The sequence below is a fragment of the Mastacembelus armatus genome, chromosome 21, assembly GCF_900324485.2.
Source record: "Mastacembelus armatus chromosome 21, fMasArm1.2, whole genome shotgun sequence".
Lineage (NCBI taxonomy): Eukaryota > Metazoa > Chordata > Actinopteri > Synbranchiformes > Mastacembelidae > Mastacembelus > Mastacembelus armatus.
Window position 1 is genome coordinate 8,114,619 of NC_046653.1, and position 20,976 is coordinate 8,135,594.

At 39.0% G+C, this 20,976-nt stretch overlaps 1 protein-coding gene across 3 annotated transcripts; it reads right to left on the minus strand.

Annotated features, from left to right (window-relative positions):
• Window positions 1–5,372: 5,372 nt before the first annotated feature.
• cfap65 (cilia and flagella associated protein 65) lies at window positions 5,373–20,596 on the minus strand. Of its 3 annotated transcripts, none has more exons than XM_026294518.1 (33): window positions 20,457–20,596; window positions 20,025–20,107; window positions 19,210–19,397; window positions 18,983–19,085; window positions 18,416–18,582; window positions 18,056–18,261; window positions 17,348–17,484; window positions 17,039–17,264; window positions 16,576–16,844; window positions 14,759–14,953; window positions 14,440–14,663; window positions 14,140–14,296; window positions 13,822–13,950; window positions 13,286–13,537; window positions 13,050–13,189; window positions 12,821–12,905; window positions 12,576–12,722; window positions 12,306–12,471; window positions 11,965–12,093; window positions 11,643–11,859; window positions 11,367–11,495; window positions 11,161–11,251; window positions 10,955–11,040; window positions 10,692–10,758; window positions 10,270–10,380; window positions 9,410–9,601; window positions 8,886–9,044; window positions 8,342–8,485; window positions 7,586–7,702; window positions 7,327–7,461; window positions 7,196–7,237; window positions 6,832–7,052; window positions 5,373–6,582 (listed from the first exon to the last, which is right to left on the minus strand). In XM_026294518.1, the coding sequence occupies exons 2-33, from the start codon at window positions 20,103–20,105 to the stop codon at window positions 6,177–6,179; spliced, it is 5,118 nt and encodes a 1,705-aa protein (XP_026150303.1). In that variant the 5' UTR covers window positions 20,106–20,107; window positions 20,457–20,596; the 3' UTR covers window positions 5,373–6,176. The 3 variants fall into 3 exon arrangements, with proteins under 3 accessions (XP_026150303.1, XP_026150302.1, XP_026150304.1); XM_026294517.1 differs by having other exon boundaries at window positions 14,440–14,666; XM_026294519.1 differs by lacking the exon at window positions 5,373–6,582 and having other exon boundaries at window positions 6,884–7,052; window positions 7,189–7,237; window positions 14,440–14,666.
• Between the last annotated feature and the right edge of the window lie 380 nt (window positions 20,597–20,976).

The window sequence follows — 20,976 nt, forward strand, 5'->3', positions numbered from 1 at the left end:
ACACAGAGTGTGAGAGAGATTGTAGTATAAAATATTGATACCACACACTGCCACATGATTTTACATGTCCACAAGCAGAAAATCTGCTTTTGGAGAGGAAGGAACTAAAGTTGAGCAAAATTATGGTCTTGTTACAGCAAGTAATGAAAGTAAACCCTGTTCCAGGCAACTGCCTCTCACTGAGAATGGCTGTAAACACAGGCTAGATCTTTGGTGTGATTCAGATATATCCTGCCTTTTCTTTCTCATAGGGTTGGCCCAGTTATGGCTCAGTGACCCTATCATAATTGAACACACATTATTTGGATCATAACAATCTGCAGACACTTGGAATCAACTAGTTGACCAGTTATTATTTGGAAGAAAAAATAGTACTCTGCAGAGAGACATTAATAATGAGTTAAACTTGGAGCTTCTAGTAAACCAGGTACAGATCTTTTCTGAGTAAGGTTAAACTTACATCGCTTGTGCTGCCAGAGGAATTTGAGTTGTTCAAGCTATCTCTAACGGTATCAGCTCCTGTTGTGCCATATTTGTACACAGACAGTAGAGGAGAAAACACTTGGTGTCTGTGCTTAGCCTTCAAGTACTTGTTCTCAGGTTTGGCAAGTTTTTATGTGATTGCATTTATAAATTTTTTGACCTGTTTTTAGAGGATAATTTAATTTATTTTATAGGCAATTAAATAAAGAAGAGGTCAAGCTCCAAACATAAGATTGAAAACAGTTTTGCACTCTCGATTTTTTTTTGTCTGATAGCTTTCATCATGAATTCTAGTAAACTTTACCTACCAGCAGTGGTGAAAGCAACTTCGTACTATAGGCCATTTACTGAAGTAGTAGGCCTATACTTAAATACAACTTGAGATACTTCCATTTAACATAAATAGTTTTAGTCCAATATTCATAGACAAATGTTTCATTTTTATTCCTCTACATTAATCTGATAGCTACTTGTTACTTTGTAGATTAAAGGTACCCTATAGAGTTTTTGACCACAAGTGGCACTATTGAGCTATATTTAAGAGTAGAACCTTCTCAAACCAAAGCAGAGCCGCTGAGCGACGATATGTAACCAGTTTTTTTTTTTAACCTTTCATGTGTAGTGGTCACTACAGTGGACAGCCATTTAAAAGCAGTTTTCTTGTATGTGCATGGGTTGAGATTGTGTAGTTGCATATCACCCACTACAGTGGACGCCAGTGTGTCATCCAATATTCTGTGATACACTGGTCACCCATTAAGAAAGTTTTGGCCAATGGAAAGCCAGAAACCCTCAATGTTGCACTGAACAGTGTTAAAATTTGTTAAGTAAGTAATCATTTTAATTATTTCATAGTTTTCACATATATATTTTTCTCATGCAGTCCACCTGAGTGGACATGTGACGAACTCTGAAAAAGGTGTGTTCAAAAGTTGTTTTTTTATTTTCAAGCTCAATGAGTAATGAAAACATATAGGAAAAAATTCTGACTACAGCTTTAATTATGCATGAAAGGGTTAAATAAAAAACTAAAAGTAACTTACTTGGATATCAATTCAATGGACTACCACCCTTTTTCTAATTTCACAATAAAACTATCCTTTTGGGTTGTTTTACTTTTAATCCAATAGCAGCAATAACTTTGGCTAGACAAGGTAGATTAGACATATTCTCCAAATGCGTCACATCAATTTGTGAGTAATGATAACATCACCATTGAACTTTTGATTATTAGATTAGATTTGGCCCAGGAGTAGTGTGATGTTATTCCCTTACACTGTGTGTTTGTGAGCATAAAGATAGACATGTGCACTGGCACTGGGTCAAAAACAACATTTTTGCCAGTTACATTTTACTGGTATATAAGACTTATTTTATGCATGTCATTTATGATGATAAAAGGGGTTGCTGTAACTCCCAGTAAACTGTTGCTTTAATTTGTATTGTGTAAACATGTATTTTTGGTTGAGGAAGTGACGCTGGGTGTTTACATACTTAAAACATCAACACAAATGTAAATACTACCATTGGGTTTTTCACAAGAAACCCAAATTGATACTTTTTTTTTTTTTTTTTTTTGCTCTCTCTTTCATTGTCCTTACACAAAACACAGTCACACAGTAAAGTGACTCTTCAGTGTGATTCATCAGCATTACTGGCAGAACAGTGACTTTATTATAGCAGATCTTATCTAGTCTGTCCTGTTCACTGTTTGAAAGTTCTGGGTATTTTTACTCTTTCTTCTTTGTCCAATTCATGTCCAGAGGGCTTGTTCTGTTGCCGCTTGTTTGCAAAGAGACGGAGGGGACCAGCCAGATGGGTAACACGCAGAGATACTTACGCACACACACACACACACACACACACACCCACACACACACACACACACACACACACACATGCACAGAGATGGTCTTAGAGATAGACAGAGCAGATGACTTTTGGCTTAGCCTTCACACACTCTGTCTCTCACCACAGCCACACACATGCACACACACAAACACACAGCTTTAAGAGAAAAAAATAATAAAAAGCAGCACATTCTGGTATATGCCTTCTTAATCTTCAATATTAGCATTTACAATCATCAAAAAAAAAAAAAAAGTAATGTATCAGAAATATTTCTGTGTTTGAAGAACAGAAGGCTTTTTATGTGTGTGTGTGTGTTTCTGCCTGTGACACAGCGAGATTTAAGCTCATTTTAGACACAGCACACGTGGGAGCAGAAGCCATCATATGAATTAAAGGAAAAGTGATTTTCCATTACATGGTTTTCTGAGAGAAATTCCATCATGATGTTCTGCCGCTGACAAAAGGCCTGTTTATTCTGGGATGTGCATGTTTCTTTGCCAGGTATGTTTCTTTAGAGTAACTTACCTGCTAACACTCAGTTCCCTCCATAACACGTGTATGAAATTAAGATCAGCTGTGACTTGAGGGGAAAGGAATCACGAGGTGAGCTTGTTTGTTTGTCTCTAGCACCATCTTGTGGTAAGGATAAACACTGCTGCCACAGTCAGCAATAGCATTGAAGGTTACTGCCCCTCACATCACCAAACAAATGCATAATTCTGTGTGTTAAACTTTTTAGTTGCACAATCTGATTTTTCTTGTGTTTTATTCTTTTTAACAAATGCTAAAGTAAAAATTCATGGGTTTTAAGCAGCAATTATCCATATGTGCTCTCAAATGATTGGATTTGTAAACATTAAGACCCAATGTATAGTTTATCATTTCGGTTTAACATTTAACAAGATCTTTCCCAGCATCTTTAAATTCAACCATTCATTGCAGCAGGGTTAATTCTAGGATCAGACTTTTATGGGGACTCAGCTCCTAATGAGAATGAGCACTATCACACACATTACAAATACATTACATTCAATTAGAAAATGACAATCTGATAAAAAATAAAGCAAACTGAGGAGGGTGGGGAGAATATACATATAGCAGTTTATCAATACAATGCTGAGTTATGTGAAATCATTATGGATTCCACTGCAATGAATGTAGGCAAACCAGAAGCTGCTTTGGCATTATCAGTATATCCACCTACTCAGCTGGTTCTTACCCTTACCCAGACTTGGTTGCCTGCACTTGCTCACTTTCTCTCCCTGTTGACTCCAACCTGCTGCTCCTCCTCCTCCTCTTCCTCTCTGTCTTGTTAATCAAAAAACAAACATATCAACCAAATGGAGAATTAATAAAATGATCTAAATAAATATATAGCATTATTATTCTTATTGGATAGTGAGCTGATTTGGGCATTGCAATCAGATAATACCATTTTGACATTACTATCCCACCTGGCTGTTTTCTTAAAAAAAAACAAAAAACAATTTAAAAGCAGATATATCTTGTGAGTTATGGTTTGCTCTAATGATTAATGTTGCTGCCTATAAATGTACTGGGAATATACAATAAAACCTAATTCTATCAGGGTGAGAAACACTAACTACTTTAAAGTGGAGAAGAAACACTGAACAATGACTGCGAATGATTTTTTTATTTACCTTAGAGAAGATATGGCACTGCAATTAATCTTGCGATTCACATAGTTGCATACAATTGAGATACCTGTAAGTCATAAGTCAAATTACAATGAATATAAATATGATCACTGAATTTACCTTTTGGGTGAATAAAGTTTTATCTTATTAATATGATGGGTCAGGACTAATCAAGCTCAGGCTGTCTGCTCTTTTAACACATATCATGTTATGCTATTTCTGTGAATCTATATTAGGAAAAATGAATAAACACAACAGAACAAATAAGAGAAAGTTAGAAAGGCACCTGGTTAAAAAAAAAAGAACAGTTTGGAGAGAGGTTGCTTGGTGTAGTAAAGTAAAGAGGATCGCTTCATCAGTTCAGCTAACTACAGGGATGCTGTTTATATTTAACTCTTTAAATCAGTGTTTGCTTTAGGACATATTTCTGTTAAGTGTGTTTACATGGTAATTAGCTTAGTTAAATACAGTTGTTTGAGCAATTTTATCTCAGTTTCACATAAAAAAACTATATTTGCTATTTAGCCAAGTGTTCACATTGATGTATGCAAATTAGCATATGGAGCTTGATAGAATAGGTTATATTTCTGAGTAATGTGAGCATAAAATTTCATTTCATTTGTTAAAGAAGAATGGGTACAGTTGCAATGCTTTATAATATTCAGCGCTACTGCTAATCTCATGTTCAAGTGCATCCATTATTCACACCATGAAATAAGAACATTGTCACAACATTCTGCAATTGTATTTGCAAAACCTTTCAACATACCTATATCTTTAGCTGCATTGTGAAGTTCACTGTTACCAACTTAGTCTGCCCCTTGTTGTAAGTGTTCCCCGCCATTCTGCAACACAGTCACCTGTCTAAATCACCTGCCATCTCTCAGCCACGCCATTGGCCGATGCCCGCCACAGGTCTTATCAATCCTTCATTAAGCCCGGACGTTATCTTCATAAAAGCATGCATACAAGTCTATTTTCAAAATAAAAGGCAGCCACACAACAAAAAAGAGATTTCCACAAAAAAAGTTCCTTTGGATGATTTTTAATGCCTAATATTAATAATAAGTGTAATGTAAGTTACTAATTAAGGCAAGTGCCTGTGTGATAGGTCAAAATAACACATATGAAGAGTGGATATATAAGCTACTCACAATGCTTTTGACAGTTATTAAAATGTATGGTTTATTCTGAAATAGGTTACGTGCATTGCACATAAAAGATGGAGACAAATGTAGCCTCAAATGCTTATATATTAAAAATACAATAACAAAATGAGACTAAAATGTCACTAGCATTTTTTACTAAAACTAGCAAATATTAAATGACAAAATTTTACTTAAAGATTAAAACCAGATCTAAATCAAGCGTCATGTAAATTCGATAGGCTGCAAATTTTTTTTATTTTTTATGTTTGACCTATACAGCATCAAAAACCTCAATGCATAGTTTTAGGGGTTTTATAAGGATATTTTTAAAAACCAGTGAATATGATTTTCAAAGAGGTCTAGTAAAAAAGTAAAATCAAAATGATTTAAGTGAATGTTTATGATGTTGTTGGGGAATGATGTCAGATATTTAAATACTTTGGTGTGCTTTTCCTAAAACTCATCAATTTTCATGTAACAGTCCTTCAGTATGTCACAGCGCAAAAATAATATCTAGTACACAGGTCAAGTAACCTGTGGGTACACATCAAGTCAATGTATTTTTTTTATTTTCTCATTAATTTAAAAAATCAAACCAATATGCTGATTAGGTTTGTGGCTGATAATAGGATGTCAGCAGTCTTGTCAACAAAGGAAAGCAAGATGAAACAGAATGAGTGCAAAGACAAGGGGGCTACGGAAGAGAGAGACATGAATGAAAATGGGTTGGTGGAAAGAAAATGGATGGATGGCACAGATGGAATACCTACAAGTTGTGTCAGCATGAACAGAACATGGAAAATAAGACTGCTGATGAGTAATGAGTAGGATCTTGCTAAAAATCATAGCGAGAGATGGGCTTCTGAGATGCTGGTCACATGGTGTTGGCCCAAATTAAGTCTCAGCTGTTTCCTTTTTGTGTTTAAACTTCACTCTCTCCTCCTCAGCCATAGCTCTGGACATCCTTGTGACTTGAATAAAACACACAATATATTAACCATTTTATATAAAATGTGTGTTGTGTGTGTTCATGTCTTCATTTGGTGGAAACACGTGGCAGGATAACATTGCGTGGATGTCCTGTCAGGTTGAGCTCTCCTCTGACAGCTTCCATCATCAGGTTCTGGAGGGTGTTCAGCAGAACTGTTTCACTAATGTTAGCAGGCACATGTTTAGTGTGCTCTGTGCTCTGTGTTCGAGGTCTGATTTCCAAACATGCAGCTCCCTCTACGCCCACTGTGTTGTGCTCCTCATTCAGTCCAAGCTTTGGCCTTGTCAACTGGAGTTCAGGAGAAGAAGAAGATGTGCGAGGCACAAGGGGGTGGAGGAAGAATGGAGATGAGGGGCAGTGGGAGAGAGAAGGTTCTGCTGGCTGAGAGGTGATGGGGTCAGAGACCAATGCATTCGCAGACTGGATGAATGCTGAATCATCATGTATGTTCCTGGAAAAGAAGAGCGAAGCAAATACGCACACAGACATACACACACACATGCACACACATACACACACACCAAGCTGATTAAAAAATTGCTTCTAATAAGAGGCCTCTGATATTAGAAAGCATTTAAACACAAAGGTGAAAACACACACACACACACGGGCAGGGTGCTGAGGCAGACAAAAGAGAGCATGGCAGCAGAAGTCTGTGAACAATAAGGCTAAGGCTGTTGAGTGCTGTAAAAGATTTTACCTATTAATCTTCTTGAACTGGTCAGGAAAATGGGTGAGGTCCTTCAGCGGTCTGTGGGAGTGGGCTGTAACCCACAGGTGCAGCAAAGTGGGTAGGGGTGGTTCAGGTTGGCTCCATACTGTTGCTGTTTCTTGCTCTGCCCACCGCTCAGCTCTTGTTAGCTTGTTACATAGAGTGCCCATTCTTTTAGCACTACTACTGCCACATATAGGAGGAAGAGTCTGGATGGGGGAGAGAACAGAAGACATAAAACTGTAGTTAAACCTAAGCTTTATAAACTCTCAAAGGCTCTTATATTGCATATCTGTGAATTAATTTGGTTACAATAATGTTCATCCATAAGACATTGATCTTAACTGGAAACCTTATATTTCCTGAGTGGTGGCCCTTTTCTTACTGGAAGTGCCTGTAACAAGACAACAGTGGACAAGATGAAGAATACAATTTACCAGTAAATTATTTTGAAAATATCACACTTTTTTTATAGAATAGAACCTGATCCATCAAAACTCCTTGGCTCTTTGTAGGTTTTCTGTCTGTGATTGTGAATTCATTTTGCTGGCACGCTCTCTCTTCCTCCCAGCGCTTTAAAGCATCATGATATTGAACCATTGCTGCTTCCTTAGTAACCTAAAGAGGAGGGGAAAGGGAAGAAAGAGAGAATGAAGTCTACCAACGTGAACTAAAATAAACTCAAAAACAAACCAAATCAAAAAAGCAGATTTAAAGTTATAAATGTGCAGCTGTGAGGTACCTGACAGATGAGATCTAGCTGATAAACAGTGGGGTAGTCAGTAGACGTGAAAGTAAGAATACAAAGAGCGCATTCCTCTGGACACAGGCTGCCTTGCTCTGGATGGACCTGCACCACCTGCCACAATACACACACATACATGCACAGTTTAATCTTACTGTTTATTGAGCTATTATTATCCTCTTGGACTCCATCCATAGACAGTTAACTGCAATGCCATTCTGTAAGAGAAGTCTCTAAATCATCAATTTTCATATATATTCCAATTTAAAAGCACTCACCTGTCTGCTTTTCATTTTTTGAGGATGGCCACTGCACCTTGGTAGTATGGCTCATTCAATACATCTGAATCACTGCTTGATGCGTGTTTCTGTTTATGCTAAGTAGACAACTGATGCTACTTAGCATAAAGGCACATAAACTGTACCCTTTCCCATCTTTTAGTGTCACAGTCTGGTTTCTTACTTCTTTTTGCAATTTCTTATGCTGTTGCCATACTGCATTAGAGACAACTCAGGCCAAAATTGAGAAAGCTGTAGTATTCAGTTTTTTTATAAAAACTTTTATAAACATGGAAATCACAAATTTGAATCAGTGAACATTTTAAATAGTTGGACAGGGGGAACCAAATTTTTATTTTATACTGTATGACACCTGTGACTGTGATGGATCAACACAAAGGTGGAGCAACCGTGTGTTTCTCCCTCAAAGTGGCCTAATAGATTTTTCACAGGCTTCATGTACACCTTGCTGTACCTGCTGGTTGCTCTGCTGGGGCAGGTCCCATTTGTAGTGGACAATGTCTGACTGAGACACATTGGTGAGGAAGAAGATTCTTGAAAATTGGTGGTTCACAAGGATGTCACCTAGAGAGAGACTGTCCTCAGACAGGAATACCACCTAAACACACACACACATACATACACAATTGCTTTCATTCCTGTGGCTTTAACATTGACTTCCATTTATTTTGTGGAGACTTATCCTAACCTTAACCATAACCACTCATTGCCTAACCCTAACCATCACCTAAACCTAACCTGGTCCCTAAAATTCAAATAGTCATCACAGTGTGAATGGGTTTCTTGTTTTGGATCCTTACAATAATAGAATAACAAGGCTACAGAAAGATTCATTTTGTGATGAATGCAAACTGGCCTCAAATGATCATAGATACAAAGGTAAGATGATAGATTGGTACTGTTTAGCAGAATCTGAATAACCTGAAGTCTCAAAAGTCAACAGCTCAGTCAATAGAATGGGTTTTGTTGTATTTAACTCTGTTCATAGCTGCTCTCACCTGTCCTGAGAAGGGCATCATGTGGACACAGGGTACAGGTGCCTTAGAATCACTGCAGCTAAATGGGTTTGGGGATCCCAGTGTTGGAGTAACCAACCCACATCCTTCAAACGTCACCAGTGTCGAGTCCCCATCCTGGATGTGGATAAGAATATCCATCTAAGGAGACACACAATCAGAAACAATCAAGATCACAGAGAGAGAGAGACTAGGCATTTAGGGACAGTACATGCTAATTAGCTAACTATATACATACTAAGGTATGTAACATAGTTCTGAATAAATGAATGAAAAGTCAAATCCTTTGCACTTATGGGTATAAGAATTCATACTAACATTTATAGTAACATGAGTTTCTGTACATATTTATATATAAAAATATCACAAAAGAAAACACTTGCTAAAACATGGTATCTACAGGAAAAGCTGAACAAAATTAGTGAGAGTGTACAGAGTATAACGATTTGGAAATGGCAATTATAAGAAAACAGTGGAAAGTAGGCAGAGTATGGTTTAATCCATACATAGTACATCTTAGCCTCCAGTGGAGAAAAGAGCCATTCCATCATGGCCGTCTTCCCAGGTCGGACCTCTCCCTTTGGATTGAGGCAGCACAGCAGTGGATGGTTAAAGTTGTCCACCTGAAGCTGTGACAACATTGCTGTGTCCACTTCATAATGGACTGGCACTGCACCAGCATTGTGTAATTCATACATCTGAGGGCGAACAAAGACATGCAAATGCTGAATCACCCTGATTTTGTCCAGACATTTACAGAATGTTTACAGTATAAAGTATTTTTAATAAAGGAAATTACAAACAATATGACAAGCAATAAAATGAAATTAGGATTCAAATTATGTAGCTGGAGAAACCTATTCAGTTCTACTGAATATGAGTTAATAGATGAAATACTTTAATATCTTAATTAGATTCATAGTTCATCTCACAGTAAAGATGCCACTCATATAGACTAGAGGTGTGCAAAATTTGGTATTGATCCAATACCAAGTAAATATAGCACTAATATCGCTGATACCAATACCAATACTTTTTACAGGCTTATTTACGTTCATGGGGAGATGTAGGGGAGATCAGTGCTGTGTCAAGATTTATTCAGTGAACACATCACCAGTATCATCATTATTATTCATGACCACTAAATGGTAATAATTATTTTATAATGTGCATGTTAAACTCCAGGACAGGACTTAATTAGAAGGGTTTTTTTTTAATTATTGTAATGAACTGAAAGTAAAGTATCGATCCCATCACTTTAGTATCAATCTATACTGATACCAACATTGGTATTGATACTATCAATATTGGGATTGATCCGCACACCTTTAATACTGACTAAATGTTCCAGAAATGAAACACATGCCTGCCTCGGAGGACTGCATTCCCCGATAGTCACAGAGGTGAAGACATGTCGATTGGAAGCAAAATGGAGATATGGTCTGTCTCTCTCCACCGTCACTCCCTGGAAATTGAGCTATGCTCAGAAACACATCACAAGAACATGAAGTTAACTGAAGATTTTACGACTATGAAGAGTCACCATTCTTAGTGATATACTAAGTTACTACTTTTCTTCATCTCTACATGATAGATGTGACAGATATATGAGTACTGGAATGGGACCTGTGCGGCATAGAGGTTAGAGAATGACCTTTTTTATATCATTTTTATATCACACATCACTCTAACGTTGTCTAACAAATTTCCTGTTGGTATGTTTATATTGTGACTAAATATAAACCTTATGTAAACTTATCTGGATTTCTTATCTTATTTCTGCCTCACCAAGATCTCTCTGCCATAGGACAGTTTGAACACGACAGGAAACCGATCTGTCCCAGCAAAGTCATGACTGTCAGGGAAAAAAATGTAGTTTATTCTGGGATCATGTTATTAGTGCAATCTGATGCTTAGAAGAGCTGCGTAATTTGTCATCATTGACACTCATAATGAACAATTCAATAAATCCAGTAAAGCTTAATTGCTATTGCCAACATTCTCCAACTTGATCACCAGTCTGAGCTGTTTACGGTTCTGCAGTGTTTGACCTGTAGCTGAAGTGTACTGCCCTCTGCTGGCCTCGCTGCAAAGTTCCAGAACGAGGAGAAACACTGAAGAGATGGTTGTCTTGAACCTGTTGGTGATATCTGTACTTTGTGATTCTCTATATACATATCTGACTTTCAGCAAGTTTTAACATTTAATATTCATAAAATTCCTCCATATGTTTAGATAAGAATATGACATGTCTGACCTTCATGTGGTTCAGGTCATTGTTTCTGAACTCTCCTGTGTCTGCCCAGTACTCCAGCTCTATCTGTTGGTCCTCTGGAAACAAAAATGCCCTAATATTGAAGACCAAACAGGAGTAGATCAGAAGTGAGTGGACCAAAGATTTGCAGAAAGTCTGTTAAAATTGCATATTTCAGTCTATTATCTGCAATCTGTTATTTTACTGACCAGTCTACAGGGATGTAGCCAGGATTGTGAAATATCAGCACAAAGGTTGAGGGGTCTGAATTTAAAGGTGCGGCACTAAAGTTGAAATCCAACATTGTTTTTGTGAAAATGGAGGGACAACTGCGCAGACTAGAGACAGGAAGTGAAAACAATGTCATGCACATACCATATATCCCGAAAAGGTAAATACAAAATGTCTATTCCACTTATATTATGAAATGTTTGTCTTTTATAATATTTATAATACTAGAATATTGTGAAATTTCTGTCCCTAACCTGTGCCTGGTGGGGGTTCTATAAGTGAGTTCTGCAGATGAGGGGTTGCACAGCAGGTGCTTGTTGAGGTTGTCCAATGAGAAGAGTTTCCAAAGATGCACCTTGCTGAGTCTGCCACCACCACTATCACCACTGCACACATCAATCACCTGTAGTGTGGGGAACACACCCTTAGCTCGTACTTCACACACTGCCTGAAGAGGGGATGACACAACCCCTATAATATAAAAAGAGAGATCACATGAAGTAGAAAAGGCAGAAAATAATAGAAAGCAGAATATATTCCGGTTGGAAGAGTTTGGGTGTGTGTCTGCTTATTTACCAATGGCATTCAGTGTTTGGTAGCTGATGGTCCACAAGTACTGGGCTTGCCTCTGTGGTTTAACAGTAGATCTGAGGAGCATTGTACAGTGTGAGGGGATGGTTCCCTTCTCACAGTCCAGTTGTAATCCTATAAGGGCCCAACAGGATTTAGTCCACAACACTGGTTATCTACAGTACCAGTAAATTTATCTTAGTTATAATCAGAAATTAACAGGGTGTAACAGTGATGACTCTTATTTGCCTTACATACATGCTAAAATCACTAAGGGCCTTCTCTTATATAGAGAGAACATAGATGCACATATAAAATGAAACAAAGAATGCAAGAAAAGACAATACCACTTGGCTCAGTCTCAGGGTCATAAATAAGGTCCTCCTCCAGAAGTATCTGCTGTACAGAGAGGCAGAAAGACACGGGACAGGGACTGCTGTTCACCAGAGGAATTTCAACTGACCGGTAACTTCCAACCAGAGTCTCCCCAACATCCACAACTGCTTTCAGTGCCTGGGGGGGGCAACCATGCACAATTGCTATGTGATTACACTGTATGTGCAAATTAATATACATACACACACATAAAATCACACAACCAAAAAAGACACTCCCACCTTTATGAAAACTTTGGAGCCCATTCCCACCACTTTAAGACTAATGTGTGACCTGTTACTTCCATCTGTCTGGATTGGCCAGAAGGTGAGAGTAGGGTTGACTGTGTATGTTTTCTCTGCCAGCGGCCTGAAGGACCATGTCTGCATCTGTGACAAAAGCAAATAAAGTCAACTGCTCTGTTTTTTATTAACAAATTGCAAAGTTGTTGACTTCATAAATGTGTGTGATTCTCTCAATCTCCTACTGAGCTCTCATTGGGATGCAGTTCACCAGCATCTGGATCAACAAAGATAATCTCCAGGTCTGACTCTGGAATGCACCATTGGAACCTATCATAAGGGATAATCACAGAAGGCCAGCTGCAGGCAAGATAAATGGTGCAGCAATAGATCCTGACTACAAACAATACACTGGAAGTGTCAGAAATACAGGACCAGAATAACAACACTAGGATAACAAATCAGCCAACCAACCGTAGAGGTACATGGCTGAGATTCCTGATGTTGTGGGAGCATTGTGTTTGTGAGCCTACAGCTGTTGGCTGGAAATATAAACTGCTGTCTCCGTCCAGAGAAACACGCAGTTTTTCCACCACACTCACAATTGTCAATTCCTAAAGAAGACAAAAATAGATTAAAAAAAACCTTCAAAAACAGTATGGCTCAGTGTTATCGTTTGTGTTTGTGTGTCTGCATTCTAAATGTATTACCTTTGTGTGTTTAGCTGCATTGAGTTGCAGCTGTAACCTGAACCCATGCTTGGGACTGTCTTCTGTAGGAGTTGTTCTGAGACTGAGGATTTGGTGAGCACCAGGCTGGATCAGACCACTATTTGGAATTACACACACTGATTCTGCAAGGATTGGGTTTGAGCTGTGGTCCAGAAAGAAAGTGAGGGGCAGGTCACCATCATTCTGGAGAAGCACTGTCTGATAGGAAAGCACACTCAGGGCTGGAAATACCTAGAAAGGAGAAAATGTTATCATTAGCAGAGAATTCTCTCTTAATGTATAGCAGTGTCGTAAAGATCAGTTTTACTGGTTTCAGAGGAATGTTTTAGTTACACAAGGTCCTCAAAAAAAGATACTTTTTAAATGCCACTTGAATTTATTTCTGGTTGTTGAGAGAATCATAAAACTAAACATAACAGAATACAGGAGATGGGTATACACATAGAATAAAAGAGAGGGAGAGAGAGAGAGATAATAATGTAAAGTTTGTGTTCTTTTTTGTGCTTGTGTCTCACCACTCGAGGAGGCATCAGGGAGCAGCATGGGATGAAGTGCTCTTTGCCTGGCTGAAAGGAGTGGCCAGTGACTCTGACAGTCACACACCAGGGCACGCAGAGCAGTTGCTCACCTATGTGATGACTATCCTGCAGCATCCAAAGAGGTAACGAGGGTAGAGAAAAATCCAAATTATGTTGTATCAAAACTGTTGAGATTTTCAAGTTGTACTCAGGGAGACAAATAAATTACACTCTTTTGGCATATTAACTCAAACAAGAAAATTACCCTAACTTAATATAATGCATCAGTTACTACAGTTTATCTAAAAATTTTACCTTGTAGTATGCAAAGCACTCAAGCTGTGCTCCATGTACACTATTGAGCTGCTTGGGGTCATACATCACTCTGAATGAAGTGGTCTTTAATGGAGCTAGATCACAGGATGTGGGGGAGACAGTAAATGAAGAATCTTGGGCAACAGTCCACACCAGCCTGGAAGAAAATCATATGTAATAGATGCCATTTTGGGCAGGAAAAACAACACAGCACACAGTCAAGCAATATTTCTTCTAGGAAAAGAATGTATGTTGTTAGTTCAATAATGAGAGAGCGCAATGAAAGGCAGGCCGTGGTACCTGAGTTTCCCTCTGGTGTGGTTGGTGAGGCAGATGAACTGAGAGGAAGTTGATGAAGTAGACATGGAGGAAGACATTTTGTGATTAAACAGCAGCTCACTGGGCACCACAGATACATGTGGAGATGGAAAAGATGATGAGGAAGAGAGAGGATCCATGCACCCCAAGTAGGAATGGTAAAATTCTTCCATGGGGGTTTGTGGCTGTCTGATCTTTTGGTTTGACTGCTAGAAATATGACATTGGGAAAGTCAGACTCACGTAAACATGTAGACAACCTCTCCCTCAGATTACAGACACATATTTCTGTGGCACATTACCTCCTCTAGGACAGAGTGTATCCTTTGCTGATCCAAGTGCACATTATGTTCTTGCTGCATGACACTGAGCGTGTCTAGTGGGTGCTGACTACGGTACCAGTTAAGCTTGTACAAAATCAAGTGTTCAGGTCTCAGTATTGCTGGTTTCTCAAGCTCTGAGTGACAGGTGCCAATCATGTCAAGAAACAGAGGGTCCTAAAAGAGAGATTAGATGGGTCGGTAGGTCCTCTGACTTACACACATGGACAAAATTGTTGGTACCCTTCCATTAAAAGAACCCACAATGGTTCAATGAAATAACTTGAAACTGACAGAAGAAATAATAAATAAAAATTGACTGAAAATGTACTAATGAAAATCAGACATTACTTTTAAATTGTGGGTCAACAGAAGAATTAAAAAAAAAAAACTAAAGAAACTGGCCTGGACAAAAATGATGGTACCCCTAGAAAAGTGTGAAAATAATTCGACCATAGGGTCATGTTAAAATAAAGTGTGTCCTGTAATTAGTATCACAGGTGTCTTCAAATTTGTAATCAGTCAGTCTGGCTAGTTAAAGGGTGAAAAGTCATCAATGTGCTGTTTGGTATCATGGTGTGAACCACACTGAACATGGACCACAGAAAGTGTCATGATCCTCACCCGGACTTCCTACTAAGGATTTTATTCTGTATTTGGTCCCTGTTTCTCCTCTTGTAGTCCTTAGTAGCTTTGTGTTAATCACCTTGATTAGTTTCACCTGTCCTTGATCTGCCTTGTCTCCCTCTCTTCGTGTCTCTATATATACCTGCCTCATTCCTTTGTTTAGTGTTGGTTCGTCTGTGTTTTCCCCTGTGATTCTCGCCGTCACTCTGCTCTCAGTTTAGTTCTCCCTCTGCATTTGTGTTCTCAATAAAAACTGTTGTCCTGCCTTTGGGTCATGTAGCCATTTCAGAATTAAGGAAAGTGTTGTCTTGGGAGATTAGAAAGAAAATTATAGACAAGCATGTTAAAGGTAAAGGCCATAAGACCATGTCCAAGCAGATTGATGTTCCTGTGACTACATGTGGACATATCATTCAGAAGTTTAAGGCCCACCGGACTGTAGCCAACCTCCCTGAACGTGGCCACAAGAGGAAAATTGGTGACAAATTAAAGAGACGGATAATACAAATGGTAATCAAAGAGCCCAGAACAACTTCCACAGAGATTAGAGGTGAACTCCAAGGTCAAGGTACATCGGTGTCAGATAGCACCATCCATCGCTGTTTGAGGCAAAGTGGACTTAATGGAAGATGACCGAGGAGGACTCCACTGTTGAAAGCAAATCTTAAAAAAAGCGAGACTGGAATTTGCCAAAATGCATATTGCAAGCCACAAAGCTTCTGGGAGAATGTCCTTTGGACAGATGAGACAAAACTGGAGCTTTTTGGCAAGTCACATCAGCTGGACTATTCTGAGTGGCCTTCTATGGCCCTCGAAGAGCAAACTGCTCCAAAACGACAGGTCGACACAAGTCTCGTTGATATCATAGAAATGGCTTTACTGCGCTGATTGCCTCAAAAGGTTGTGCAACAAAATATTAAGTCAGGGGTACCATCATTTTTGTCCAGGCCAGCTTAATTAGTTTTTTTTTATTCTTCTATTAAACCACAATTCCAAAACAATGTCTGATTTTCATTAATTCATTTTCAGTTATTACTTTTGTCAGTTTCAATTACTGTATTTCAGTGATCATTGTAGGTTTTTCTTTCTTTAATGGAAGGGTACCAACAATTTTGTCCACATCTGTATGTTTGTGTCTGTAAGTGCATGTACATCTGCATACTTGTTCCTACCATGTGCAGTATGAGACATGCCACTCTCCTGTGGTGTGCAATGGGCTGTGTGGGCCTATAGACCGCCGTCAGTGCGGTTTTGCTGTGTGGATGTACAGTGCCACTTGCTGGCTGGATCCGGAACACACTGTGCCCATTACAGTCAAGGTCCCATTGGTAAAAAGCCTCAGCAGGTGAAGAATTAAGTAGCTCTACTGTCTGTATGACTGCTCCTCCTTCTTCAGCACAGCCAAAGTCCACAACAGAGGAGGACAAGGTAACTTTGGGACCTAGTTACAGAAAGAAATATTTTAGTATACATCTATCTAATTCTAGATTTTCAGTTCAAAATCCTCCTTTTTTATTTAAAGAATTGAAGAATAAGCCTGGAGGGTGCACATTTATCTGTCTTTGTGACATTTCACCACAATGTATTTTTTGATTGTGTCTCTATGTGTCCTTCTGGCGGGGGGGGGTCCCTTACCTATACAGGTTCCAGAGAGTTTTAGCACAGTGTCGTTAAGTGCCCCTCTACATGTCAGCCGTAAGTACTCGACAGAAACTGTATCCACTACAGCTGGAGAATAATTGACTGCAACCCACTGTGATTCACCTGGCTCCACCTTACCACTGGTGACATCACAACTGAACTCTGACCCAAACAAGGGCACCTCATCAGACAGTCTTGACAGGGAGAAAGATGCAGTAACCTGAAGGTGGGGAAGGTGGAAGACGAGACTGAAGTTCATTGAAAGTGTACATATGCATTTGTGTATCTTTGTGTATTACTCACAGAAGAGGGGTTGAAGATTTCAAAGTGTTTCTGCAAACTCTGGCCAACTGCCACAGAACCAAAGTGCAGCACTGGACCCTCCTGTTCTTTTAGCTCTGTGGTAACTGGATTTCTTATCTGAAGACATGGGTATTTGGCTAGAGGAATAGGCAAGTGATGAAGTATTGGTTTCTGTTTCCCATTTTGCAGAATCCATAATACAGAGCCATGTCGTCAGCTCAAATATTGGACATTTTTGCTCAGATTTGCATATTTAAACAATCATGACAGAGAAGAGGTAGGTAAAATGGGCAGCATAACTGGCCAGACAGGTTTGAGTTCACAAACTAAGAAATGAGATTTTAAAAGAAAAATATATTTTGTGATTCTTAAAGATCCATACTTGCTATACAAAATATAGGTGTAGTTTATTTTAACATACATGATGCAACCAAATCAGCCATCAATAGAGAGTAAGCTGCAGTCAATGATTTTGGTACTGAACCAAGCCCATTCATTTACTGCTGGATCACAAATTGTGCCCACAGCATTAATTGTTCAGATAGTAATCATACAGTCTATGTTAATCACTATGTCTACCTATGTTGTCAAAGTTGGTAAGATTAATAGATTAGTAGCCTTTAAAATCCATTTAACCACTTGTATGTAAACAAACTTTTTGGTTCTGTTAATCTCATCTTGTCCAGTTGAAACTGCTATCTATAGTACCTAGTCCCTGTAGCAGCACAGTGCAGTAGTTCTCTAGCTTGTCCCCTTCTCCAAACCAACAGTACGCCTGTTGCTGGTACACCAGTGCCTCTTGTGGCTGGAAAGCCACAGTGATGCGACACTCCTGGCTGGGCTTCAACAGTCCTTGCTCAGGGCTCACATGGAATGGTGCGGCACACAGCCACTGGAAGGATGTATGGAGTTTACTGTGGGAGTATACAAAAAATGGGATAGAGAGAGAAAAAGAAGAGAGGGACTGATAAAGAGTAGACACATGATCTAATAAAGAAAATATAAATTTCTTGTCTCCAAACACACATACTGTATGTATGGACTTACACATATAAACCTCATGTGTACCTTGCATTTTTGAGACGGAAAGTAGTATGTGACGAGTGTTGAACAGCACAAATGGAAAGCTTAACAGAGTCAGGCACCTCCAGAGCATGGTGGGGAATGAGTGCACGGAGGTATACTTGGAAGCTGCCATCCTTGCCTTGAAATTCAATGCTGTCCTCATACTCACACTGTCCCAAGCAGTTAGATAGACACAAACATGACATGAAACTTTCTTATCTTAGGTATGTCATGTAACATCCCTCATGCTTTTATGTGAATAACATTCTTTCAACTTTTTGAGTGTTTACTGTATATAATTTTCTATTTCATTGCTTCACTTGATGCTGTGTTATTTTCTTCACACATTCTCAGACTTACAGTATCTAACCAACTGTGTCATGATGAGACTGCAAACTTATTTGTCTACAATAATTAAAATCATTTTACAGTGTAAAAGGTTTATGATGGTCTGTGGTTTAAGGATACAAAAGCCATAGTATGTTTCTTCACATTTAAAAATTTAAAAATGTTTCTTCACATTCCACTTTCATAATATTGGCAGTTTAAGTGCTGTTTGCTATGTGTTACCTTCTGAAGTGGTCTAAAGGAGACTGGTATGGAGAAAGAAGTCCCTGGGCTAATAACAATTTTCTGGGGAGTTGAGGTGGTGAAAAACTTGGACACTGGAGGCCTGTGGGTGGGTAAAGACGAGGATGTGTTAGCCAGTAAATTTCCATGAAATTTCTAGTATGAACGATAGCTAAATATGTTTGCTTATGTGTATGCCAAGGTGTATCTCTGTGAGTTTGCAAGACCTCAAGTTAAGTTTCTGCAGCTTGCTATCAATGTTCTTTAACACTAATGTTTTGGTGAACTCTTTCCCCAGGTTCCAGTCCTCCCACACCAGCTCTGGCTTTGTTTCCAACCCGAAGAAGCAGCTTCTCTTGCTGGACGTTTGCTGCCGATGCTCCCCTCCCTGTTGACTGTGGCAAATCCCTTTATCCTACCAATGCAGAAGATGTGGGTTTTGGAGCAATACACACATAAATAATTTCAAGTGATGATTTTAACATTTAATGTATAAATATTATTATAGAGCATATAGCAGTAGCAATGAAAACATGATCACATTCTATAGGAACATTGAATCTATGGAAACTTTATGTTTTATGCAAACATATTATGGGACTGAGCAGTAGGAATGGATGGATGGATGGCACAGGTGCCATTATGTCAGAACAACTGATGATTAATGCAGGAACAGACAAGAGTATTATAATACAGGCTAATAGACACAAACTAAAGAACAATGTTGTTAGGACATACACGCAGACCAATACTATATGATCATACATGATATGGTCCATTCTCTCTAAAAACCCCCACCTGAAGCATCCCAGCTATTTATTTTTCTCATAGAAAGACAGACCAAGGAAGAGAGAAAAGAAAATGACATTTGTAATAAAAAAGAAACTGCTCTGGCTCACAGACCATCCTTCATAAGGTAGCTAGTATAAACTCATTCAATTTACACACAGCTTCTGTGAAATACATGTCTATTACGAGATAAAGGTGGGTCCTGTCGTTTTAATAATGCCAAGCTGTTTCTACTCAATCTTTAGTTATTTACTTGGATATCATTTGCAGCCGCTGAGCGCGTCCATGGAGGTTTTGATCCCAGAAGGTCTGGACCCCGAGCTCCAGCTAACATGGCTGGGGAAAAAAGTCATTTAAACTTTAGTTAACGTTGACATTTTAAAATACTGAGCAAAGTTTTTTTGCTGTTAGCCCGGTGTTTACCGTGGTTTTGTTGAGGATCTGTAATTTTATGATATCGACACTAACTATGTGTACTGAAAGCAGCTGACAGCAGCGGAACATATTACCGATACATAACTCTATATTAACTAACTAGTTAGTGTTCAGAAATATTTTAACCTAACTAACGCTAAGTTGAATTATCATTCTTAGCTGGCTAACACATGGCTGAGAAAGCTGACAACTAGCAAGCGTTGCTACACGGCTGATATACCTAACGTTACCACACTTAACGCTTTCTTACCTTCGTTCAAGCGTCAAACAAAAAAACCTACAAACTAGGTGGCTGCTCTTTATTCCGTTTATATTGTGAAAACACCGCTGACAGCAGCCACCTGGAATGAGCTTTAGGGTTAATGCTAAACCTTTATAGGCCGCAGCATTTCCATGGTAACGACAACTGTTTGTGTCACCATAGTGATTAGCTACTACAGCCGAGGAGGGACATTTGCAAATCGTGAACTGGTAGAATTGGGCAGCGCTCACAGAGACCAGGTCAGCACTGATTATGGTCCTCTATGGCAGGGGTCACCAACCCTGGTCGCCAAGGCCCACTATCCTGCTGCTTTTCCAACTATCTCTGCCCTTCCAGTTTCTGACCGGCTGAACAACCCTTGATCCAGGTAATCAGCAGTTGGGCAGGGATATCTGGAAAACAAGCAGGGCAGCAGGCCTGGAGGACCAGGGTTTGTGACCCCTGCTATTTGGGGACATGACACTGTGGCCTTTATTTCAGACACTATACTTGCTGTTTGTCTGTCTGC

Coding starts and splice junctions, on each gene's coding strand:
- cfap65 (XM_026294517.1), bottom strand. CDS start 20,105: ATGTTAGCTGGAGCTCGGGGTCCAGACCTTCTGGGATCAAAACCTCCA. Junction 19,398..20,024: donor CGGCTGCAAATGATATCCAA/GTAAATAACTAA, acceptor CTGCATTGGTAG/GATAAAGGGATTTGCCACAG. Junction 11,496..11,642: donor AGAACCCCCACCAGGCACAG/GTTAGGGACAGA, acceptor TCCTGTCTCTAG/TCTGCGCAGTTGTCCCTCCA.